A 27,095-nucleotide genomic window follows, 5' to 3' on the forward strand; every position below is an offset into this window, starting at 1 on the left:
AAAGGGCAGAAGTGATACTTCTCTCAATCCCAGCCATAGATGGGCACATGATAGTGTTGCAGATAGAGTCAGTGCTCATCGATTCGGCCGCTCCCTGGAGTCTCACACCTACTGAGTGAGCTTCAAAAATCCATCAGCTTGTAGCTGCACATCTCCCAGAATGTCTCCCTCATATCTTCTCTTCACCACAGTCCAGGAAAAAATGATTCCCTTCTCATTACTGCATTCACACCACCAATATATTCCCCATCTGCCACCAAACTAATGTTCCAGAAGCATGGCCCTATGAAACGGGGATGAGGGTGTTAAGAACATAGCGAGGTGGGAGTTTTTAACCTAAAACTCTAATGCAGGGATTAGATTTTCTTTCTAGAGGGGAATCTCTTATCCCAGTGAAATGTCAATCAAAGACATAGTTCTTAGGTAAGTCTCCATAAAACTCATGTTTGTTGGTTGTTGTTTTGTTTTGAAGTTCTTTCATTTGTTTGAGGCAGGATCTCACTCTATAACCCCTCCTGTCCTGGAACTCACATAGCTTAGACTGGCTTTAAATTCATGACAATTCCCCTGCCTCAGCCTCCCAAATGCTACCCAGAACGTGGTGGTCAGCTTGAGTAAAGAAAGTAGATAAACTAGGTGTGTGTTAGGAAGGCAGGGGGCAGACTATGTGGCTGAGTCAGGCAGGGGTAACCGCAGAGAGGCCTTGATGAGAGAGCTCAGAGTGTCAGGCCCCACCTCTGTTGGGAAAAAGAAACACACAACGGTGCAGAGGAAATGAAAACTGAAATGTAGGCACTCCTGTGGCTTTGATCAGGGCAGGTGTGGTTAGCAAGGGAAGTGAAAGGGGCCGAGTGACTGGCAGCCCAGCTTTGAGGGAGAAAGACAGCTTGTGAGGGTGAAGGACAACTTATGAGGGTGTTGGAGGCCTGTCTCTGGCCAGGAGTCCCATTCCAGGGTGGGATATGGTGAGGGGCTGTCTTAGTTAGGGTTTTACTGCTGTGAACAGACACCATGACCAAGGCAACTCTTATAAAGGGCAACATTTAATTGGGGCTAGCTTACAGGTTCAGAGGTTCAGTCCATTATCATCAAGGTGGGAGCATGGCAGCATCCAGACAGGCATGGTGCAGGAGGAGCTGAGAGTTCTACATCTTCATCTGAAGGCTGCTAGCAGAATACTGCCTTCCAGGAAGCTAGGATGAGGGTCTTAAAGCCCACACCCACAGTGACACACTTCCTCCAACTGGGCCACACCTTCTAACAATGCCGGTCCCTCGGCCAAGTGCATACAAACAATCACAGGTAACATATGCCTGTTAATCCTGGTGCTCACGCTGAGGTAGGAAGGTACCATGAGTTCCGAGCCAGCCTGGAGCACAGGGTAAACTCCAGCTCAGCCTATGCTGGAGTGATACCTTTCCCCCATTTTCCAATAAAAGGATCAGTAGTTCAAGGTCATCCTCTGCTACATAAGAGATTCAAGGTTACATGAGATCTTGTCTCAAAAAGCAAACAAACAAAACACAAAGATTTGGGGCGTGAGTAGAAAGAGAGTGATGTACTAGAAAAATACAAAAGTTCTCACTGAGCCCAAGGAGTAGTACAATCTGAAGGTAGCTTTTATCTCTCAGCCTGCATGGCAAATGCCACTGTCCCTCCCACGAATCCCTTCCATCAGTGTTGTAGAGGTCACAGCTCAAAGAGACCAAGACTTTGTCCTTAAGATTATCTCATGTTGCCAACTCCTTAAATTTCTATCACCCAGAGAGGGTGCCCAATAGTGGGGAAAAAAAGCACTGAGAGGGCGAGTCAGAGGGAAGCACTTGGCTTTGCAGCTGCTGGATAATCTGTCAATGGTCACATCGTGAGAAATACTATGAACTCTGGGCGCAGGTTGTAGCTAGGAATCTTGAACTTGGAGCTGGACACAGAGGACACAAGTAACTGTATTGTCACTCCAAAGTGAGCATGAAGTAATGTGTGGTTTGTGTCTGTGGAGACACCTGAAATTATACATAAAAGGAGAGGAGGGAGAAGATAGGTGTGCGCCCTGGGCAGTAGAGAACAGGCTGGGCGACAGTTCCTGTTTCGCCAATTTCCCTTACAGGAGAACATCTTGAGATGCCAAACATTACTTCTCAAACTCTGCTGGCAGTACCCAGTCCTATGGCCACACACTCCTGCAGGGAAGAATAGAGAGGGAGCCCCAGAATATGCCAGCAAGTCGAAGAAAGAAGTTTAGTGAGTGTGGCAGTTGAAGTAGAATGGCCCCCATAGACTCGTGTGTGTGAACTCTTTTTCACAGGGAGTGGCACTATTAGGCCTTGTTGGAGGAAGTGGGTCACTGAGGGTAGACTTTGAGGCCTCATATGTTCAAGTGAGACCTTGTATGGCACACAGTTCCCTTCTTCTGCCTGCAGATCAAGATATAGATCTCAGCTCCTTCTCCAGCATATATGATATGAACATACATGTGGAGCTGTATAAAGAAGTATAAAGGGATAGGTAAGGGGGAAAATGAGGGGGATAAAAGAGAGCCAAAGTATGTCATGCTCTCTTTCCTATGTATAATACATACATACATACATACATACATACATACATACATATGTGTGTGTGTGTGTATAGAATAAGAACATAGAAGGGAGAGTGCTCTAGGGGAGGACAGGAGCCAGCAAGGGTGGAGTAAGAGAGGCAGGAGATGTCAGTGGCATAGGAGTGATTAGTAATTATGTACAATGTTTAAAAAAAAAAAAACTAGATAAAATCCAGCAGTGGTGGCGCATGCCTTTAATCCCAGCACTCATGAGGCAGAGGCAGGAAGATCTTTGGGTTCAAGGCCCAGCTTGGTATACAGAGTGAGTTCCAGGGTTATACAGAGAAACCCTGTCTTATAAAAACAAAAAAGAAAATAAGAAGAAAATACCATTCAGAAATCCATTTCTTAATTAATAAAGTAAATTTAACCATATCCTTATTAATCCTACATGATATTTGTATTTATTTACATTTCTTTCTTTTTTTTTTTTTTTTTTTTTTTTTTTTCGAGACAGGGTTTCTCTGTGTAGCCCTGGCTGTCCTGGAACTCACTCTGTAGACCAGGCTGGCCTCAAACTCAGAAATCCGCCTGCCTCTGCCTCCCGAGTGCTGGGATGATTTACATTTCTTATTACATGCTTATCCCCAAATATTTACATGTTATTAGAAGATATTCATTGTTTACGACTACTCTATGACTACTATAACAGTCACAAGCAGCCTGAGGAGGCATAGCAATTAAATATAATGTGGCATCCTGGGTGGAATCCCAGAGAACACAGGATGTTAGGTGAAAACTAAGGAAATTTGAATAAAGGACAGACTTTAATAATAAGGTGTCAATATTGTTCACCAATTGCCACAAACGTCACACCAAGGTAAGAGGTTGATAACAGAGGTGACTAAGTCCAAAACACATGGGACCTCTCTGTACTCTTCCCCATTTTTCTGCAAATCTAAAACTGTTCCAGCAAGGCAAGTCTATTTTTAAAAAGACCACATTATTATTCCCTCAACTAGCTGTTTTTCTAGCATTAGGCATTCACACTGGTTCTGGCTTTCCACTGTTAAAAATAATGTTCTAAGAACACCCTGTACAGTGACCTTTTCAATGAGTTCAGAACCAGAGTCAGCATCGAGTAGACCCAAAATGGAGGTGAACTACTGTGATCATTTTACCTCTTCCAAGCCCTAAACAGCATTTCCCTGCTTGCCCGATGCTTAGAGCATCTCCCACAGCACTCCATGCCCATCCAACGATGTACACTATTCTAGTCTCTGCCTCTAGTCCCCTCCCTAGAGGGAACCCTGACCTGAGGCAAAGGTATTAAACAGTTCTAGTCGGACACTCACTGAGCCTGAGAGCGTCCACAGAAGCACCCATGATGTGACAGGAGCTGGGGCTCCAAATAGCTAGCTCTCTTAGCTGGGTACGATGGCTCACACCCCTGATCTCCACACTTGGGAGGCTGAGACCAGAGGACTGCTGGGACTTTAAAGTCAGCCTAGGCTATGTCATGAGACAAAAGCAAAAGAGAACTGACACTCTTTATGCAATCCCTTCATGAATCCCTGTTGGTGACCGCCCACACTTGAGGTTTGCATTTTAAAGCGAGGCTGGTTTCATCCTCTGCTTGGAGCACTTTCCTCAAGATGTTTTCCTCTTCTGTGATACAGAGACCAGAATCTACACAACAAGCATTTTTTTTTTTTTTTTTTTTTTTTTTGGTTCAGGATGTAACAAGAATGAGAAGTCATTTTACTCCAGGCAGTGGTAGTGCATACCTTTAATCCTAGCACTCCAGATGCAGATCTCTAGTTCAAAGCCAGCCTGCTCTACAGACTGAGGTCCAGAACAGCCGGGGCTACACAGAGAAACCCTGTCTTAAAAAAACAAACACACAACTGAGTGTTCCTGTAAAGCCAACATTCTAGGGCAGGGACAGGCGAATCCCAGTGGCTCACCAGCCAGCCAGTCCTGCCAAAACTGAGCTTCAGGAAGGCAGAGGTAGCTGGATCTTCGAGAGTTTCAGGTCTTCCTGATCTATATAGCTAGTTCTAGGCTAACCAGGACTAAATAGTGAAATCCTATCTCCAAAAGAGAAAGGGGTGGGAGAGAAAGAAGGAAGAGGGGAGGGGGAGAGGTAGGAGGAGAGGTTAGAAGAGAGGAGAAAAGAGAAGAGAGAAAGAGCTCATATTTCAAGGAGATAACTCTGAGAGCAATAGAGAATGAGACCAGGTATCTTGCATGTCCTTCTCCACATGGACATACAACAGCCATGTGCATGTGCACATACACCACACATATAGAAAAAGAAAGAAAACACAAATCAGAGACTAAAACTATGATTCAAATATGTGGTTTGGAGATGAGTATAGAAGCTATAATCTAAGAGGCTGAATCAGGAAGATTTTGAAGTTGAAGCCAGCTAGGGCTGCATAGTGATACCTTGTCACACACACACACACACACACACACACACACACACACACACACACACACAAGAGTAAGCCAGGGGCATTGCTACAAGTTAGAGGCCAATTTGAGCAACATAGTAACAACTTCAAGGCCAAGGCTAGCTGGGATACATAGTGAAACCATGTCTCAAAGGAATGAATAAGTGATCAATGAAAAACATTTATAAAAGTAGGAGCATGTTTGTCAGTGGCTGGGTATTTGTAGAAAGCTAGGGTGGTTTTGCAGATGAGGTTGCATCAGATGAGAACAGGTAAATAAAAAGGGATGATATATTAGATGGGGATCAAACTGAGTATGAAAGCAACCTGCATTAGAGTGACAGAGGGCACTAAGCTTAAGTAACAGAATAAAAGGGAGAAAACTAGGGGCCTGGGAAGAAGGCTCTGTAGTTAAGAGCATCTGCTGCTCTTGCAGAGGAGCTGGATTCGGTTCCTAGCACCTGCAAAGTAGCTCCTAGCTGTCTGTAACCCCAATTCCAGGAGAACTGATGCCTTTTTCTGGTCTCCTTGGACATCAGGCACACACATGGTACACAAACATGCAGGCAAAACCCTCAGACATAAAATAAAAAATTAAATGCACAAATTAATAAATTTGTGTTTTTGTGTACAGGTCATTCAGTCCTCCCACCCTGCTAAGAGTGGGTCATGAAATCCTCTGCATCCACTGTGTCAGGCTGGGAGCGCTCACCCAGGAGCACTGTCAGTTAAGGTGAAAGAGGCAGACAGCGCATCAGAGAGAACAGTAGTTATGAGGGAGATGTCAGAAAGTAAAAATAGACTCTTTATAAGAAGATAAAGAGTAAGAATTATGTAAAGTAGATGAGGGATTGAAAAGAAAAAGAAAAGGACATGAAAGTTTATCTAAGTTCAATGATGTCTTAAAAATAAGTCGACTTAGGGCTAGAGAGATGGCTCCATGGTTGATAGCACCTGCCATGCTTGCCAGTGACTTCAAATCAGCTCCCAACATACATGGCTGGCAGCTCACAGCTGCCCTTAACTCCAGCACCAGGGCATCCGACATACTCATTAGCCTGCTCAGTTATCCATATCCAAACACACACCACACAATTCTCTCTCTCTCTCTCTCTCTCTCTCTCTCTCTCTCTCTCTCTCTCTCTCTCTCTCTCACACACACACACACACACACACACGTTTTAAACTTTTTAAATCTTTATGTGTATGGGTATTTTGCCAGAATGCACATCTGCGAGCTTCATACCTGGAGCCCAAGAAGAACACAAGAGGATAAGATTCCCTGAAAATGACGTTATGAATAGTTTTGAGCTGCCATGTGGGTACCGAGGAGTGAATCTGAATCCCATACAAGAACAGACACCTGCATGGATATCTCTTCTCCACTGAACAGATCATCCATTCTACCCAAACTGCTCCTGGGCAAGGTCAGTTTCAAGAATCTCATTCTCTGTTCCCACCTCTTTTGTAACAAGTTCCCTAGAACAGGAAGCCAGAGGAAAGCAATTTTGCTGATGCTCTGTGGGCAAAAGCAAGAGTGAGAGAAAGGGACAGTCAGGCAAGGAAGCTGAGACCGTGCCTTGGGATATGCTTTATCCGACCCGTAGCATCTTCAGTACCTCCAGCTGGGTTGCTCACTGGAACCCTTGAGAGTCCAGATGGAACCACTGAACAGTAGAAAAGCAGACTGGCAGGGAAGCAGAAGGCCATCCATCTCCTGTCTCTGTCTTCTCATGTGTTCCCTCCCACTGCTCAAACGCGATCCCACAGGGCTCACAATTTGACCGCTCTGGAGAGCCCCTGAGGAAGCCAGAACTTCATGGATCCCGTCAGCTCAGTCCTGGTGCTGGAGCAGTTAGAGTTCCAGATTCAGTCGCTGTGACAGACTCTGTTGCAGAAAAGCTGGGCAGCCTGAGGGCAGCCTGGACCAAAGGACAGAAAGAAATGAGCCATTCTGGAGACCAATCCACCTACAATGTAAAGGGCCTACACCTGGAGAAGCAGGTAAGCAAGTCAGGCCAGCACTCTGCTGGACACACCTGGACCTTGTGAGCCACCATGTGGTCGACCTTCGGAAGAGCAGTCGGGTGCTCTTACCTGCTGAGCCATCTCACCAGCCCTACACTTACCTTTTCATACTAGATCTCAAGAAAAAAAAAAATGATGCTTTCATATTCAGCCCTCCAGGGGCTGAAAAGATAGCTTGAAGGTTAAAAATAGTGGCTGTTCTTCCAGAGTTTGCTCTCTCCTGAGTTCAATTCCCAGCAACCATATGGTGGCTCATAGCCATCTATAATGAGATCTGGTGCCATCTTCTGGTATGTAGGCATACAAGCAGGCAGAACACTATATACATAATAAAATAAATAAGTCTTTTTTTTTTTTTTAATTTCAATTCTCCAAGTGCGTGCCCAGTTGCATTTAGTATCTTTAAAAAAAGGAGAACTAAGATAACAAATGACTACATTACTAGAGCTGATAATGCCTGACAGGGTGGGTTCTTGTTTGTTTGTTTGTATTGTTTTGTTTTGTTTGGGGGAGGCTGTTTGTTTTTGAGACAGAGTTTCATGTAGCCCAAGCTAACCTTAAAACTCACTATGTAGCTGAGGATGATCTTAGACTTCTGACCTCCCTGCCTCTACCTCCCAGGTGCCGCGACTGTAGGCACGCACCTCTATGCCAGGTTTTATGGAGTTTTGGGGGAACACTATCAACGGAGCTCCTTTGTCAGTCCCTGGTATCTGGGCCGTAGTTGGTGTCTGCTACCTCCTCATCTAGCAGCGGTCCTGGGCTTGTTGAGGACGTTGTGGACCTGTGTTACTGGCCTGGCGGGACCATCCAGCCCTTTAGCTCTCTTACTTTGCTCTCGTCAGGCCACACTCACAGCAGTTCTCACTTCTTGCTGCCAAGGCTTCTTTCCCAGAATCCCTTGCATCTCAGAAACACTCTTTCTGTATCATGAAAGGACAACCATTGTCACTCATGAGGATGAGCGCCAGCTACCCCTTCCAGCACAGAAATGTCTTTCATTATCATGATCCACTGCCAAGAGGAGTCCAGAGCAGTCAAACTATGACCACAGCTCCCAGTTCACAACACACACACACACACACACACACACACACACAAACTTATCAAATAGAAAGTTACTAGAAACATAAATTCTACAAGGGGGTCATTGAGAATTATGGTGGTCAAGAGTAGTGTTTCTATCAACTTGGAGTCTCTGGGACCTATTCATTGTAGGTATTTGGGGGTACAAACCCATCTCACTCTACAGAAGGAACTGCAAAGGTTGGTACTATTTCCAGAGTCTGAAAGATGCCTGGTGATTATTCTGCCATGCTCTTATTTAATTTGTGCTTTTGGCAGATGAAAAATCTTGATGAACCCCGAAGAACGACAACAGATCACTATCAACATAATTGGGAAGGGAATCCAATTATAGCTGCAACCTTGGTATGGTGTCTTTATTGGAGCTAATCAATACAGCCCCTGGCATCTGGAAAATGTCTCCTTTTCAACCTAAAAGCAAACTGCTTTCATGTGGCATGACAGCTGTATTCCTTCACTAATTTACCTCAGGGCTACATCAACCTTCAATTTCCAGCATCACATAGCTAAGAAGGAGCTTCAATTGTCTTGATAGCCTACAGAACACAAGGCTGCCTCATTTTAGTGATGTCATTATGCTCATTGGATCTGATAAGCAAGAAGTATCAGGTATTCGGGTACTTTGGTAGAACACATGCCTTCTGGGAAATGAAAGATAAACTCATACAACTCAAAAATTTGACATATAAGTTCCCTTCAACAGCTGAAGGAGTCCACAGCCTGGGACCTGTTGAAATTCAGCTTTGAAAATGAAAAACAGGTTGTTCTACTTTACACTGTCCACTGTCCACTGTGAGAAAAGAGGCCTACAGCTTGGTACACATGCTAGGATTTTGGAGGAAACACACACACACACACACACACACACACACACACCATTTGAGTATGTTGCATCAACCAATTGGCTTAAGACTTGAAGTTTTGAATGAAGCCCACATCAAGAAAAGTCTCTATAGCAGGTCTAAGTTGCTTGAGGTAACTTGCTGTCTGATATGAGAAGTGTCATGCAACAGAGAGAGAATGTGTAGGGGTGGGCAGGGAGGCTATCTGCCCACTCACTGAAGAAACACAAGCAGACCTTAGAAATCTACAGTGGGGCTTGATTGTATGTATTTGCACCATGTCTATGCTGGTGCCTGGGGCGGCCAGAAGAGGGTGTTGGATCCTTTGGAATTGGAGTTACAGTTGGTTTGAGCCACCCAACATAGGTGCTGGGAATTGAACCTAGATCCTCCACAAGAACAGCAAGTGCTCTTAACCATTGAGTCATCCCTCTAGCCCTATGGATCTGATAGAGTTTAAATATGAAAGCATGAAACCTTTAATGATGGTGCCTATTGTGAGAGGCTGACCATATGAGTTGAAATCACTATAATAAAAAATTATCAACTGAGCCAAGTGTGGTGGCAAATGCCTTTAATCCCAGAACTTGGGAGGCAGAGGCAGGCAGATGTCTACAAGTTCAAGACCAGCCAGGCCTACCAATCTAATTCTAGAACAGTTAAGGCTACACAAAGAAACCCTGTCTTGAAAAAACAAACCAAACAAACAGAGGTGGGGGGACAGGGAGAGAGGGAGAGAGAGGGAAACAGAATCCCACTATATAGTACTGGCTGGTCTAGAACTTACTACATAGACCAGGGTAGCCATGAACTGAGTGAGATACACCTGCCTCTGCCTCCCAAGCACTGGGATAAAAGGCAGTACCGTCATGCCAGGCCAGGCTCTTCTTTTTATCTCACATCCAATTTACTAAATCCAGCCTATTAAAGACAGTAGCTGTCTACAGCTTCTATAAGAACGTAAATACTCAGAGATTGTAAAAAAAAAAAAATGCTGTAGGGATGGAGAAATGACTCAGTGGTTTAAAGCACTGGCTGCTCTTCCAGAGGATCTGTGTTTGATGCCCAGAACCCACCCACAACTCCAGATCCAAGAGATCAACATCTTCTTCTGGCCTCCTTGGACACAAGATACACATGTGATACATAGACATTCAAGTGGGCAAAAACCTCATACACAAAGCAAAACAAGAGCAAACAGTAGTGTTCCTGGCTGTAACCAAGTAGTAACTGATATTACTCCTTCCCCTCTGCTGTGTCCTCCCCTGATCCCATTCTTGTAACTGAACTTTTGGCTACTTTATTGGGTTCTTTTTCCTACCACCCTTCTCCACCTTTCCAACCCCCCAACACTAGGTAGGAGAGAAAGAAGGATGAGGGGAAAGGGGACATCAATATCGTTAGACTACTGCCTGATGATTTAGGGACATCGAGGCCCTTGGAAAAAGTCCAATCTTCATGTCAGAATATCCCATTTCTTCTTCTGGTCTCTTTGTGCACAACCACTTGAAAAACTGCATTGATGGCAATCAGCCACTTCTATGGGGGCTATAGTATTTGTGTATCCTCTCAAGAGTCTCCAGAATCCCAAGTGTAAACTACAGCTGGCAAAAGCACACCCCTGCCAGAGCATGAGACAAATCATAGTTAGATGCCATGGGCAATCTGAAGCAGCCCCATATCCCACACCTGGAATTAAAACAAAACACATTCCCACAACATATCTGTGCTTTTTAAAGGAAGACAGATCCTCACTACCCATTCTAGCACATCATCTCGTTTAGTTCTCAGATGGATAGAGTGCCACTGGCCTTCACTGCTCAAGTATGAAACTCTTTGTCTCCTTGACCTTGTACACTGTGGTTGTTACCATTACTCCTTCAATTATTTCTAAGTGTAGAAGTGCCAAGACACACCATTGAATTCTGCATTGCAAACATTCTCCTCAGTGTCTTTAGTGCCGCTGCTTGTTATGATTATCAGGGTAAATAACCTACATCAGTATAGCTTTCAAAGCCTTCGAGATCACAGGCACAATGACCAGATCTGTGCTATAGATTCAGAATGACTAGTGACTTTATGGTGCCTCCAGCAGAAAGTTCTCCACCCCCACCCCCAGGGAACTCATTGAGTGAAGGAATAAATATTTAGGGTTGGTTATTGGAAGTGATGATGAGGGGAGCCAATTTCCCTACCCTACTCCCCCTCCTCTGTCTCTGCAGTGCTGCAGATCACACAGAGGGCTTCCTGTGCTCAGTAAATGCTCGTTCACTGAGCTACACCCCTGGCCAAAAAAGGGTCATCTTGTTCCGACTGTGTATGCTGGCTGGAAGATAATGAACACAATTCATCTTGGAGGGCAGTGTCTTACCCACAGAGCACTACCCTCAACTTGGCAGCTTAGCTGAGCTATTTCACCAGCAGCCCTGCCTGTGCCTTCAGATATGTAAAATATGGTAGGACACTGGGTCTTATGGTCATCGTTATGCACTTCCTTTGCCATAAGACACATTTTTGGTCAAAGGCAACATGATTTGAGATGCCATGTCAGTTGATCAGACACCTGAAGTCCAAGCTGCTCTTGTGGGTAGCAGCATGGGGGAGGGCACTCAGGACAAGAGCAGCCTTTTAGAGCAGGTGACAGTGTCTGTAGTGGGGCTCACTTCCCTTTCCACCAAGCAATTGTAATAACCTTGCCACCTGTGTTAGGGTTCTCTACAGGAATGGAGCTGATCAGGTGTGTGTGTGTGTGTGTGTGTGTGTGTGTGTGTGTGTGTGTGTGTGTGTACATATAGCTGGGCACTAATGATACACACCTTTGATCCCAGCATTTGGGAGGCAGGCAGATCTCTGTGAGTTTGAGGCCAGCCCGGCCTACAGAGTGAGTTCCAGGACATAAATCAATCAATAAAACTCCTCATGGACATGTCCTGCTGCTTGGTTTTAGTTGATTCCAGATGTAGTCAAGCTGACAACTAGGATTAGCCATCACTCCACCAGACATGGTCAGCCTCAAAGGAATGGCACCACACCCTGGGCTCAGCACTAATCACTTCTGTTGACGTATCACGCATTCAGCAATAGCAGTACCATATCTGAATGGTCCTGGCGGTGCCAACTGTCCTGAAGGTGCTGCTTGGCAAAGGCCCAGTGCTTTGGATGACCTAGGCTGACCCTTCACTGCCCTCGGTGGAAATTTGCGGCACACCTTTTGCTTATACTTATATTCTTCACTGTTAAAGGCCTCTCTCCGGAAGCTAGCTGAGATAGCAAAAAGCTGGTGCAAACAAGAAATGAAATGAGCCGGGCAGTGGTGGTGCACACCTTTAATCCCAGCACTTGGGAGGCAGAGGCGGGTGGATTTCTGAGTTCAAGACCAGCCTGGTCTACAGAGTGAGTTTAAGGACAGCTTCCATCCCCCATCATAGTAGCCAATCTGTTCCTGGGCCTATGTGAAAATCATGGCTTACATAGACAGATGTTGTCTTAGAGGGGTCACTCTGAGGGCCTGGCTGGCGAGCTTCTTCACTACAGTAGACAGTGGCCAGTGATATTAGTGACACAAGTCCCTAAGACCCACTTCTACAGAGCTGGCCACATTATTCTTCCCTAGGCCACTCCGTCTCCAATTTTCTAATCTCTCAGGATTTCTGTACAGCCGGCTGACTCATTCATAGCTGCTAGAAACTGGATGCATGTTCTTATTTTAAGCTATTTTTCCTCTATTAATAGTGATGGAGGGTTGGAGATACAGCTCTGGGGTAGAGCCCTTGCTGGGTGTGTAAGTCCCTGGGTCAATGTCCAATACTAAAGAAAATAATAACAATAGGAGGACAGTCCAGCTCCTACTTCTTTTAGGTCTCCTTAAGTGAAGCATTAATGTAGCGGCTGGCCAGTTTGGACTGGCAAGAACTAGTGCACTGGAACTCAGCACTTGGGAGGCAGAGGCAGATGGGTATCTATGGTTTAAGGCTAATCCTGGTCTATGTAGTGAGTTCCAGGACAGCTGGAGTTACATAGAGAGACACTACCTCAAAACAGGACAACAACAAAATCAACCAACCAATCAAACGACAACAACAACAAAAACCCTAGAGCTCTGGGAATAGAGGGATGCCCCAGCAGTTAAGAGTACCTGTTGCTCTTCCACAGGACCCACGGTAGATTCCCAACATTCATTTGGTGGCTGACAACCTTTGTAATTCATTCCAAGGGACCCAGTGCCCTCTTCTGGTCTCCACAAGTACTGTACTTACATGTGCAAACTCAGAAGTGCAGGCAAAACACACATCTGCATGAAATGAAGACAAATAAATCCTTAAGAAAAAGAACTAGCCGGGCAGTGGTGGTGCACGCCTTTAATCCCAGCACTCAGGAGGTAGAGGCAGGCAGATTTCTGAGTTTGAGGCCAGCCTGGTCTACAAAGTGAGTTCCAGGACAGCCAGGGCTATACAGAGAAACCCTGTCTCGAAAAACCAATAAATAAATAAATAAATAAATAAATAAACAAACAAAGAGCTCTTTTGTATGGCTAGCTCCCTTCCCTCCTTTAAAGTCCCTTGTGTGTTGCTGGCGTGGTGGCGCATGTCTTTAATCCCACACCCGGGAGGCAGAGGCAGGTGGATTTCTGAGTTCGAGGCCAGCCTGGTCTACAGAGTTCCAGGACAGCCAGGGCTAAAAAAAAGTCCCCTTCTTAGATATGTGGGCTTGTAACAGGCCTACAGATTTTAGCAAAACTGACATCGTGACAGGAGTACCATTCAGGCCTTGGATCCCAGCACATCGGTTGTAACATCTGCCAAAGCGAGAACAAAGCCCTCATCCATCGAAGTCCACAGTTCTGGCGAAGTCCACAGATGTACCAACCTTGCTTTTTTGCTTCTGGCTCACTGTTCTTGCTAACTGAGGTGTGTCAGCCCAGGGTGTGATTTTTGTGCTTGAAAGTTCACCCTGAGAAAGAGTTGGGATTGAACTCTAGTCCCGAAAACCCTGTCTAGTCACCAGCTGGGTAATAGACTTTCTACTGGCTTGAGCCAATGTCTAAGTGGTCTTCTTCAGTAGCTACCTCACGATAGGCTCTTTATGTCTAATATTTTATAAAAAAATTATAATAATCCCAGCACATTGGCTCAAGGAGATGACAAATCCAACAAACAACAGTCATTTAGAAATCAAGTTGTACCCAGAGTGTCACTGTGGATGGAGAGCAACAGGGTGCCACTTACACAAGGAGACATGGAAAAGATACGGAGTGAGGGGCAAGAAAGCAAGAATTGAGAGACAGGATGTCAATCATTTCTTTTTAAAAGATCAACAGCAATGAAACCTCTAGTGAAGGCTGCCCACACTAGAGCAGTGACCCTGTCTAGGGCCTCTCGCTATCCTCTGAACGCAGCACCCTACTCCCTAATCATGTGGGCCCCTCTGCACTAATCTGGAAAGCAGGATCTTCTGTTCCACTGACCCTGTGTCTGCTCCAATCCCCCAGAACCCAACAGTGGCCAGCACAGAGTGTACTAGAAAATTGATCAATAAAGGACCAATGTGCAGGGTTTTGGTTGTTGTGGTAGTACACTAAACGGGTTCTCCTGACCAAGGACTTGCTACGCACAGTCAGAGTGTAGTCCAGGGACAAAATAAATGCCAGCGTTTTCAGTGAGTACCTGAGCAGGCTGAGCATCCAAAGACTACATCATCTCAGTCTGACCCAAGCCACTCTTACAGCTCTGGGTGGGCTAAGTCTGCTTCACCATTCATTGTCTTCCCTTGCCCAATCTTGCTTCCTCTTCCCTGCCCAGAGGCTGAAGTCTGTGATATTTGCCAACAAGATTGGACTATGTGGCTTGATTAGTAAATCATCAGGGGGATGTCATTGATGATGGTATTTTCAAAATCGATTGGATTGTGAAGACTCTGACCTAACGAAGGGATTAGCCCCTTGATGGAGTTGTAATACGATGGTGGAAGCTTAGAGGCAGAGCCCTACTTAGAGGCGGTAGGTGATTAGAGGCAGGCCCTGATCTGCTTCTCTTCTCTAGCCCCCTTTCTCTACTTCTTGTCTGCCCTCACACACTCCTGGGACACACACTCCTGCTACTGTCACGTTTCTGCCTAAGTACATAGTCCAAGTGACCAAGGACTGAGTCCTCTAAAACCATCAGAAGAAAAAAAAATTCTCTCTCCCCCTTGCTTCTTTTTTAAAAGTATTTAGTAGTAGTAGTAGTATATGTGTATGACAGAGAGAGAGAGAGAGAGAGAGAGAGAGAGAGAGAGAGAGAGAGCGAATAGAGAGAGATCATGTTACAACACACATGGGGAGGTCAGAGGTCAACTGTCAAGAATCAATTCTTTCCTTCTATCAAGGCTTTGACGATTGAATAGGAAAGCGCTTTGATTTGCTGAGCCTTCTCTCTTGTGTCTGGTGCACTGAGCAGCAGGCACAGGTCAGAGAACAGAGCAAGACGTTCATGGACAGAATAGGAGGAAGCATTGGGTTCAAATTTAGCCTTGGCTTCAATGCCTAAAGTCCGTTAGCAGGAAACTTGCTTAGAGAACCTAACACCCTGCCTGAGCTCCTGGGCTGAGCTGCTATTCTTACCTTTTGGCCTCTCTCCTTCACACTTGGGGTTCAAGGAACACTGGGGGTTCTCTAGAGAAACAGAACTGATAGTGGGTACTTCCTTCCTGGAGGCCTTCCCTGACACTCAGCCTCCGTGGTCTCCCAGAGAAAAACTGAGCTGTCTCCATGGCAACTCAACATGGTATCAATGTTGCCTGGTGACTGCAGCAAAGCTCTCCTGTTCTGTTCATGACATAGCTTCTTCAGTTTTTACATGCTTTTGGGGGCTCTGTAAATGAGGATAAATATTATCAAAACTTTCTAAGTTTTGTTTGGTTGTTGGTTGGTTTGAGACAAGGCTTCTCTACACAGTCCTGGCTGTCTTGAAATTCACTATGAAGACCAGGCTGCCCTCAAACTCACAGTGATCACCTTGCCTCAGCCTCCAAAGTGCTGGGATTAAAGACATGTGCCACCATACCCTAAAAAAACATTGTAAGTTTTAAATGTTGGCAAAGTCTAAGATGGATACCCAGCACATATTTATTGAGAGGCATGGAACAGAGTGGAGTGGACAAAATTCTGATTTTAGAGGTATTCCGCTGTATTAACACAGACGTCCACAAGATGTCAGTGTTTCTACACAAAGAAAATACTGATTGCCAGTTTGGATGATACTGAAAGCATTTTCCCTCATTTGGTTAGAGAGCCTGTATAATACACATGCACTCCAGCACACACACAAACACACACACGGCGGGGGGGGGGGAGAGAGACAGAGAGAGAGAGACAGAGAGAGGGAGGGAGATTGATTTCAAGCTCACTGGAACAAGTAAGCTCTTCTTTTTCTCTGCATGTCATCCTAATGTCCCAGGGGCACTGTGCCCATCACAAGGACAACTAGTTTCATCTGCCATAGTGTAATCCTAACATTTGGGAGGTAGAAGCAGGAACATCATGAGTTCAAGGTCATCATCCTCAAGTGTGTAGAAAAGCCAGTCTGGGTTACACAGAAATGCTATTAAAAAAAAAAATAAGTCCCTGTTGTCTGTCCATTCCATTGTATCTTAATGTATTTAAACCAATTTCCCTGTGAACAAATATCAAACAGCAGGCTATTTTAAATATTTTATTATTAGGAATATTTGAAAACAAAAAACAAAAAACTAGGCACAGTGACTTTAGTCCTAGCAATGGGAGGCAGAGACAGTGAGTCCCTGCAAGTTGGAGGCCAGCCTGATCTACGTAATGAGTTCTAGGACAGCCAGGGTTACATAGGGAGACCCTGTCTTGGCAAAAAAGAAGGAAAAGAAAGAAAGAAAGAAAGAAAGAAAGAAAGAAAGAAAGAAAAGGAAAAAGAAAGGGAAAAGGAAAAAGAAAGGGAAAAGGAAAGAAGGAAAGAAAGAAAACAGAAAAGAAATATATTTTTTAAATTCCTCATTTCATGGATGTGCTAGTGCAGCTATAATTTAAATTCCAATGTTTTGCTGTGGTGTCTTAGCCTACTACTGAGTTTCTTCCTTTTACACTCTCATCAGTGAGTGTCCTTTTCTTCACGAGCTTGTTACACAGTTATTTCATACATACAAAGTGTTTTTACACACAGGCCACGCAGCTGCTGTGACAGGCCTCCAGCCCTTAGGAGTCCCCGAGACCTAGCACAAGGGAGGCCAATGATGGAAGAACCACTCAGGCCATGAAACTCAGCAGGCAGACAGCACTGCCTGCCAGAGCCCTGGAGCGCCATCGAAGATCTGGAAAGGTCTTTGACTGGGCTAACTTTGTTCTTTGGCTTCTGTAGTTTTGCTTCTGGCTAACTGGTCTTATTATCTGAAGTATGTCAACCCAAGATATGTTTGTTTGTTTGTTTGTTTGTGCTAAAAAAAGCTCACCCTGAGAAAGGCTAAGTGCAATACAGGGATCCTAAACACCATTGTAGTCGCCAGCTGGCTAACAAAGACTTTATATTGGTTTACAGCCGTGTCCGAGCAGTCTTCTCTGGTGGATGCCCCACAACACTACAATATATATTATATATATTTCCCAGTATGAAAATTGAACTATGTCACATTTTTATGGTTTTTAAAAATAGTGTCATTGAAATATATTCCTTTCTCACAATACATTTCACATCCAAGGCCTAGAGAGATGGCTCAGTGGCTCAGTGGTTAAGAGCACTTGCTGCTTTTGCAGAGGACCCAGGTTCTATTCCCAGGACATGGTGGTTCACAGCTGCCTGTAGCCTTCATCTCCAGAGGATCTGATACTCTCTTCCAGCCTCTGGACCTCACTTCATATACCCACATAGATACATGTAATAAGAAATAAATTTCAAAGTCTTTCAAAATAAAATGAGTTTCACATTTAAAGAGTAAATGTTGAGGCCAGTCAGGTGGCTCAGCAGGTAGAGAAGCTCATGTGCAGGCCTGAGTACCTGAGAGCAATACCTAGAGCCCAGGAGGTGCTGAGAGAGAACCAGTTCCTCTGAACTCCACATGAACACTAGGGCACATGTACACCTGTGCTCACAGATATCATGCGACACTCACAAGCACATGTGAATACACACACACACACACACACACCAAGTAAACCAAAAAAGTATTTTTCCTCTTTATTTCCATTAAAAAATTATAGTGTGTGTGTGTGTGTGTGTGTGTGTGTGTGTGTGTGTGTGTGAGAGAGAGAGAGAGAGAGAGAGAGATCAGACCTAATCTCACCAGATCTGAAATCTCTCTCTCTCCCTCTCCCCCAAACCAATTAAACAAGATCTAACCAAGATGTACTAGAGCCAACCAGTTTAAACAACATCCAATCAGATTAAATTCAGTCAAACCAGATCCAACCAAATCATACCAAGTTACTGGGAATGGTCTCAAGACAGATCCCTCAGTGCTGGGGTCATAAGGTCTGGGCGACCCCCTTCTACTATCTGACTTGCCGTCTGAGGGATCAGAGGCCTTGGCTCCCCTTTAGTTCTTCTCAGGCTGGAGCTGCTGCTTAAGTACTACCTAGTCCCTAAAATGGTCCCCAGTTTGTAGGACCCAAATTCCAGGCAAATGGGCATCCTCTCTGGTGCCATGGGCTAGGCACACTTTCCAAACTCCTTTAATCCTCTCCACTCTATATCACCAATATTAGAACTCTGCTAGGGACAGGCAGCATGAGACCAGAACCAAGCAGAACACTCTTTAGACAAGGAAACTCTTCAGATAGCGGGGACATCCATGCAACTTCATGCTTGAGATAGCTACATGGTACAATAAAGATGCACCAGAGGCCATATCACAACCAAGACAGCAAGAAGACAGCCGGCGTTCTACCCACTGGCTATCAGTGGGAGGAAGGCTGAAACCCAAGCTCCCCACCACTGCCACCTGCAGTTGGTGTGATTAGAAAGCCTGCCACCACCGAGAAGCTAGTGTCAAATGCAGCACTCGTTTTGGAAAATAGCTTCTCTTCTCCTTCTCCTCTTCCTCCTCTTCCTCTTCCTCCTCCTCTCCTCCTTCTACTCTTCTTCCTTCTCCTCCTCCTCTTTCTCTTCTTTTTTTTTAAAAGCTTATTATGTATGCAAGTATTTTGCCTGCATGTCTATGTTGGAAAAGAGTATGCGTAAGGCCGGAAAGATAGCTCAGCAGTTAAGAAGATATACTCCTACCAGAGGACTGTGTTTGATTTCCAGTACCCACATCAGGCGGCTCAGAACCACCTATGACTTCAGCTCCTGAGAGACTAACGCCTGTGGCCTTTTGACACCTCCGCCCACATACATAGACACATAAACACATGCATAATCAAAACAATAATAAAATAAAAATGGTTAAAGAATATTGCTAGACCTCACAATCTGTCCTGCTTGGCTAATTTATAATCGTCACAGAAAATGAAAGAAATGGGGAGGGCTTGCCGCCTAGTCACTAGGCGCCTTTGTGTCAGTAAAGGCTTTAGCGGATTGGGAAGGTTAAACGTTTCCCGTGAAAGTTTTATGAGGAAAGAGGACTTCATGAAATTTTGGCCCTTGGCAGATTAGTCACCTTTGAGAGAGAGAAAAAAATTTTTTTTCTCACTATTGCTCTGTAGTACAGCTTGAGGTCAGGGATGGTGATTCTCCCAGAAGTTCTTTTATTGTTGAGAATTATTTTTGCTATCCTGGGTTTTTTTGTTTTTCCATATGAAGTTGCGAATTGCCCTTTCCAAGTGTTATGTTGGAATTTTGATGGGGATTGCAGTGAATCTGTAGATAGCTTTTGGTAGGATGGCCATTTTTACTATGTTAATCCTACTGATCCATGAGCATGGGACATCTTTCCATCTTCTGGAGTCTTCCTCAATTTTTCTCTTCAGGGACTTGAAGTTCTTGTCATACAGGTCTTTCCTTGCTTAGAGTTACCCTAAGATAGTTTATACTATTTGTGACTATTGAGAAGGGTGTTGTTTCTATATTTTCTTTCTCAGCCCATTTATCATTTGTATAAGTGATTTGTTTGGGTTAATTTTATATCCTGCAACTTTGCTGAAGTTATTTGTCAACTGTAGAGGTAACATAATCATGGGAGGCAGAGGGAGGGAGGGACCTCGATAGGAGAGGGGAGGGGTAAGGGAAAGGGGCGAGGATCAGATATGGGGGGGACAGGAGAGGAGCCCAGGAGCCAGGAGAGTGACTGCTGCTGGGGGGCTGGGGCAGGAAAACCGCTAGAAAGTCCTAGAGACATGGGACGTGAGAGGTTCCCTGGACTCAATGGGGATGACCTTAGCTGAAATGCCCACCTCCAGTATATGGACAGGGCCTCCAGTGGGGGTCACCAACCCAACTTCAAAATTTTTTGACCCAGAATTGTTCCTGTCTAAAAGAAATGCAGAGACAAAAATGGAGAAGGGACTGAAGGCGGTCCAATGACCGGCCCAACTTGGAATCTATCCCATTGATGGGCACCAAACCCTGACACTTACTGATGCTATGTTGTGGTTGCAGACAGGAGCCTAGCATGGCTGCCCTCTGAGAGGCTCTACCAGCAGCTGACTGAGACAGATGCAGATACTCACAGCCAACCACTGGACTGAGGTCAGGGACCCCTGTGGAAGAGTAGGGGGAAGGACTGAAGGAGCTGAAGGGGGTGGCAACCCCATTGCAAGACCAGTAGAGTCAGCTAATCTGGACCCCTGAGAGTTCCCAGAGACTAAATTACCAACCAAAGAGCATCATGGGCTGGTCCATGGACCCCAGCACATATGTAGCAGATGCCTGCCTTGTCTGACCTCAGTCAGAGAGGATGTGCCTAATTCTATAGAGACTTGACGCCCCAGGGGAGGGGGATGCTGGGGTGGTGAGGGAATAGAGATGGAGCACCCTCTGAGAGGCAAAGGGGGGGATGAGGTAAAGAAACTCTGGGAGGGGGGGCCAGGAAGGGAAGCAACATTTAGAATACAAACAAATAAAATAATCAATTAATTTCAGAAAAGAGAACAAATAAAACTGGGGGGAAAACTCACAAAAATTTTCTCACATCTGTATGTGCACCACACATGCTAGGAAGGTCAGAAGAGGGTATCAGATTCCCAGAACTAGAGTTACAGGCTGCTGCGAGCAAACATGTGGGTGCTGGGAACCAAGCTTGGGGCCTCTGCAAGAGCAGCAAGTGCTCATAACCTCTGAGCCATCCCCTCAGCACACAAAGACATACACTCAATGCTGGCAACAGCCTCATCCTCTTCCTCCTCCTCCTCTTCCTCCTCCTCCTCCTCCTCTTCCTCCCCCTCCTCCTCCTTCTCCTTTTCCTTCCTCCACCTCCTCTTCTTCTTTTTCATTTTATTTTTGAGACAGGCTGGCTTTGAACTCACAAAGATCTGCCTGCCACCACCTCCTAAGTGGTGGATTAGAAGCCCAGCACCAATGGCTTCTTCCAGAGTTAAACAGAAACGTTCCAGGCTGCTTCAATCCCGCAGGGTTTTTTCTTTTTTTCCTCACATACCTTTTCCAAGAGAATGAGACTATTGTTCTAAACCAAGACCTGCTCAGAAGGGTTTACATCAGACAGAACAGGACTCAAGGGACAAGTGCCGCTTGGCAACAAAAGGAGCAGGATCCTGCCGCCTGTGACATCTGCTGGACCTGGGGACCCTGCTCTGTCAGGTGGCAGGATCCAGGCTGATGAATTCACACTGTGTGCCTCTTCTAAGACTCAGCTCTCTGAGCAGGCTGAGCAGGCTGGGCTCACCTAGAGCATCAGGAGTCTGGCTAGCTGGCACGTGGGAGAACACTTGGGAAGGGGATAGATTTCTTCCAGGGTCATGCAAATACTTACTGATTGTGGTGGGTGTCACCAAAGGGCCTCCGCTTGCCTAAACGTAGCCACACCTGAATAGGCTCCTTTTTATTGTGCATAACTTTTGAATTATGAAGTTAGTTTTTTTTTAAAAAAAAATTAAAGATTGTGATCTTCTGAGCCATTTCTCCAGCTCCAACACCTGCAAGTTTTAATGCAGACTAATCCACTTCCTATGAAGAGTTCCAGAAGTGGAGAAAGAAAAAGCAAAGAATAGGGCAAGTATCATGTATTGACCTTTCTCAGGAAAATGGATGTTAGCTAGTGTGCTCCATGTTCAGGTAAATGCAGGCATGAGCCTTGGGTGAGACAGATGCAAACCAAGGCTTACAACCTATTCTCAGCCAACAGGCTGATGGAAAGCCCAAAAACCTGCTTTAACAATTCAAACAAGCCAGCTAGGCACCACTGGATACCAACCAGCAAAGTACCTGGGCCTGTCAGAAGCCTGGCAGCCCAGACAAACTGTTCTCTTGATCTAGCTCAAGAGGCTCTAGTGCAAGAGCAGGAAGCATTCCATCTACAAGGCTTTCTCTGTAGACTCTAGATCAGGAGCAACTCCATGGAAGGTACAGCTTTGAACCAGGGTAAAACAGCACCCCAGGACAATCTCAATCCCAGTTTTGTAATTCTGTGAGACACAAGAGGCCAGACACAGATATGTGAGTAGCTAATTGTCTGCTAACTACAGAATCAATTGAAGCACAATTCATAGATTCACTATTATGTAACAAACAAGATGGCTCAACTATAAAAGACACTTGCTGCCAAACCTAAGGATCTCCTTTTCTTTTAAAAAAATATATGTATATATATATACATATATACATGTATATACACATGTACATATATACATACATGTATTTATGTGCACACACATATACATACATGTGCACATATACATACATGTATTTATGTGTACACACACTCACACACACACACAGTCTTAAAGTCTTTTGAGACAGGGTCTCTCTGGCTCATAACCCTAACTGTCTTGAAACTCACTGTGCAAACCAGACTCTCAAATCCAGAGAAGCGCTTGCCTTTGCCTGGAATGCTGGGGTTAAGGGCATGCACCACCTTTCCCAACCCTCAGCATCTTTTTGAAAAGCAATAGCAACTCAAAATAAAAGTGGGGAGGGGTACAAGTTACTTAACAGGTCTTCATCGAAAATACAATTTTATTTAAACACCAGGGAAGTTGTTCTAGGATTCCTGTATTTTGATTTTCGAGATTTTGATTTTGATATTTTGTTGTTGTTGTTGGTTTTTAGAGATAGGGTTTCTCTGTATAGCCCTGGCTGTCCTGGAACTCACTCTGTAGACCAGGCTGGCCTCGAACTCAGAAATCCGCCTGCCTCTGCCTCCCAAGTGCTGGGATTAAAGGCGTGCGCCACCACGCCCGGCTTGATTTTGATATTTGATATTTTACACAGTTGGGGCTGACCTAGACTAAGAATGTGATTTTGACCTAGACCTTGAATTCCGGTTCTTTCAGGTTCCCACCTTCCAAAGGCAGGGATTAAAGTTCTGTGCTAATACAAATACTGGGCTCTGGAATCTTGAATCCTAATTGCCACGCCCCACCAGAGTTTTCCTTTTTGCCACGCCCCTCTGCCCGAACTGCATTTCCCAACATTCTTCCAGCTCCGCTGTCAGCGGTCATTGTGATGTCATTCCACAGCCCTCGGGGAAATGTAGTTTGTTTAGTCTCCAGCTAGAGAAAGATCTGGGGCTGTGGACTACCACTCCCGTGAGGTAGTGCGCAGTCCCACCCCATAAGCGGCGTCTTCGAACGCGCCGCGGCAGCCATGTTGATCGTGGCTAGCACAGGGGCCGGCACCAGCGGGTTTTAGAAGCAGGTGTCATGATGTTGTCCGCGGTGTTGAGGAGAACCGCGCCAGCGCCTCGGCTCTTCCTGGGGTTAATCAGATCTCCATCTCTCCAAAGCCGGGGAGGTGCTTACGGCCGTGGCGTTGTCACCGGAGACCGCGGGGAGCCGCAGCGGCTGAGAGCTGCCGCTTGGGTGCGCCCTGGAGCATCTTCTATCTTCCTCCCCGGACGGGGGGCAGCCACCTGGGGGCGCCGTGGAGAACGCACCGAGATCCCATACCTGACTGCCGCCTCGTCGGAACGCGGTCCTAGCCCCGAAGAAACACTTCCGGGACAAGACAGCTGGAATGGGGTCCCTAACAAGGCGGGTCTGGGCATGTGGGCCTTGGCCATGGCGCTGGTGGTTCAGTGCTACAGCAAGAATCCATCTAACAAGGGTGATTATGGGGCCCAACTGGGTTCAAGGGAGAGGTATGTGGGTGGGTCATGACTCCCTTGGAAGGTTGAAGGTATTTGCAAATTTAAACCCGCATAACCTTACCTTGAAGAAACCCAATTACCTTCTGCTGCCAGGAGCAGATGGAAAACTCTCTGAAGTTACATCATTTCCCATCGTAGGTCTAGCACCCTCTTTGGGATCAGTTTGTATACATGTATAATTGGGGACATTTATACATTACATAATTACAGCCTGGTCCTTTTATGTACCAATATTATATCTTGTCCATTAGTCTTTCAAGAGGTCTCCAACAGCTTTAGGGACCGCCTCTACACGTTTTTCTGAGTACATAGGTCCAAGGAAGGAGGACACTTGGTTCTGGTGCTAGCCGGACCTCATGTTCCTCTCTAGTCTTAGTTTCCCCACTGTCTAATGAAAGTGAGCTCTCACTCAGTGCTCTAATATTTTGACCTTTCCTGGAGTTCAGAGTCTATTTAGTTGCTTAGAGTTTTGTTTAGTGTCATGTTTAAGGTGAGCTGGATACTGTGAATGGGGGAGGTGAAGCCTTAGGGGACAGGGAGTTGGCTGAAAGTTGCTCTCTGGAGACTTACAGCAGTGGGGGAGGGAGGGAGGAGGTGGAGGTAGCTAACTCAGGTTGGCTTCTTACCTCAGTTGCTCAGAGTTGAGCAGGAGCTGCAGGGGTGGCCTGGCTGACCCAACCTCTCAGCTTCTCAAGTTGTCAGTGCTGGCCTGTCCCATGCACCCCAGACTCTGAGATTGTTGAACTCTGAGATTGGAGACTGCCTTGACTTTCCTTTGTTTAATAAGATGTGGCCGCTTGTAAAGAAGGGACTTCTGGATGAGGAACAAGGACCCCGAGGATCTTGTGCTGTCTTTGTGAATCTGGACTCTTACCATTCTTTGCTGCCCTGCGTTTCCTTTCTATTGAAGAGGGCACTGGTGCTGGAAAGCCATGGAAAGTTTGTGAGCCCAGGGTACCTCACTCATTCCTCCCTCCTCTGTGACTTTGAAGAATGAAGGGGAGTGAAGAGATAAGAGGCATCTATGAGGAATGATTCTCTCTTTTTCAGCTGGAGATTATCTGGGTCCAATTAAATATATGAATGAAAACAATCCATAGAGCTAGGTATGACCTTTAATCCCAGGAGGCTGAGGCAGGTGGGTCTCTGAGTTCCAGGACAGCCAGGGATATAAAATGAGATCTTATCTCAAAACCAAAACAAGTATACACAACAAACAACCACCATCAATAATAATGATAATAATAATAAACAGTCCATAAGCTAAGTAGGACAGACCTGGCTCCTAGTCTGAGGCTAATAGGTGCGTAGAGGGACTGCGGTCTGAACAGACTTGATTTATGCACATGATGAGGCTGGTATCTTTATCTGTCTTCACATAAGCTGAGGGTCAGGAGCTTAGATGACTTGTCTAGGCCACAAGGCACGTAAGCCTTAGTGCCAGGACTACATCGGGGCTCAGCCTGCCACTGATGCTAGTGCTGTCTCGTGTTTACCTAGGGGGTCTCATGGCTACTGAATGCAGGCCTGGGTAGAAGTCAGTCTAGTGTCCTACAGTACAGCTCAGAACCAGGCTGGGCACAGCACCAGTTGTGATCTGCTGTTTGTTTTTCCAAGTGGCCACAAGGTGGTGCCAACAACCAGCCCAGGCTTCAGCTAGGCCTGAGTCCTCAGGAATCCAAGGGAACAGTTTGAGTCTCCTGTCTCTGAGCTTACAGTAAGGAAGTGGGAGACTTCAGCTTCCTTGTGAGGCTGGCAAGGATTGTCTGCCGAATAGCACAGGAAGTTGGTTGAAAAGGAAGGGCTAAGCAGCCACTCTGAGTAATAGAGTGGCTTGGATCCCAAGTGTCCATGACTTGTGATTGCGGTTCTTTCCATTCTCAGGGAGACCCACATACCTGAGCCTCACTGCTTGGGAAGAGTGGGCACATGACATCCACTTGCATTCCCAGAGCAGGGCTGGGGTGGATTCCAGCGGGGAGGAGATTTGGTTAGCCTCCTCCTGTCAACCTTTTGCCTTCTGGAGGAACCTCAGCTGACTGCCTAGGCCTTCTCTTGGCTCTGAAGGGCAGGCCCTGGGCTGGTGTCTGACCAGTACCCCTCTCTTTTCAGATGCAGCTCTAATGGAAGCTGCCCGGGCCAATAACGTGCAGGAAGTCAGAAGGTAAGTGTCCGGGCCTTGCTATCTTATACAGTAAATGTGTAATGTGGCCACCCTGCCCCAGAGGAAATCTTTCCCTGCCCTGGACTTGTTTCCTGAGAGTTCCCTGTAGCCACAGACACAGGCTCCCTTGGTCCAGGTCAGACTTTATGTATTTCAGCTTTGGAGGCAGGTTCCCAGACCCCACAGTGTTCAGTTGCAGTGGCTTGGAGTCTGTGGAGCCTGTGAGTCTTCCAGTTTGTTCTTGTTCCTCTGTGGAAGTGGCTGTGTAATCATGTTTGATGCCCAGACTTGGGAAGCTCCTGAACGCTCTCTGTGACTAAGTAGACCTGCGGTTCCCCAGCCTCTCACCCTATGCTCTTGGGCTTCTGAGTGGAGGGGAGCTTGAGCAGGGAAGGAAACATGGAGCTTGTTCTAGAGTGTGCCTCTGGGATGGCTGCTGAGACTGGGACCCGGCCAGAGCATCAGTTAGAGCATCAGTTAGAGGCTGCCGCTCAGAGGCGGTAGTCATTCCTCTGGGGCCTCACCTTGCTCTTTCTGCCCTCCCTTTTCTTACCTCACTTACTTTTTGTTTTTATTTTTGCCATATTGGATCTGAACAGGTCTTGCACATTGTACTTGGCAATTGCTCTCATCCTTGGCTTTGTTTTGTTGTTGTTTGTTTTGTTTATTTGTTTTTTAGGTTTTTTGTTTGTTTGTTTGTTTGGGGTTTTTTGGTTTGGTTTGGTTTGGTTTTGGTTTTGGTTTTTCTAGACAGAGTTTCTCTGTGTAGCCCTGGCTGTCCTGGA

The 27,095-nt window shown here is 45.8% G+C and overlaps 1 protein-coding gene across 1 annotated transcript in view; it reads left to right on the forward strand.

Annotated features, from left to right (window-relative positions):
- The first annotated feature begins 23,617 nt into the window (after positions 1 to 23,617).
- The window catches only part of Clpb (ClpB homolog, mitochondrial AAA ATPase chaperonin), a 121,950-nt gene continuing 118,472 nt past the window's right edge, over positions 23,618 to 27,095 (forward strand). The window contains exons 1-2 of the mRNA XM_021198136.1: positions 23,618 to 24,103; positions 26,259 to 26,310. Coding sequence (XP_021053795.1) covers positions 23,701 to 24,103; positions 26,259 to 26,310 — 455 coding nt within the window. The 5' untranslated portion in view covers positions 23,618 to 23,700. The remainder of the gene's footprint in view (positions 24,104 to 26,258; positions 26,311 to 27,095) is intronic.

The sequence above is a fragment of the Mus pahari genome, chromosome 1 (assembly GCF_900095145.1).
Source record: "Mus pahari chromosome 1, PAHARI_EIJ_v1.1, whole genome shotgun sequence".
Taxonomy (NCBI): Eukaryota; Metazoa; Chordata; class Mammalia; order Rodentia; family Muridae; genus Mus; species Mus pahari.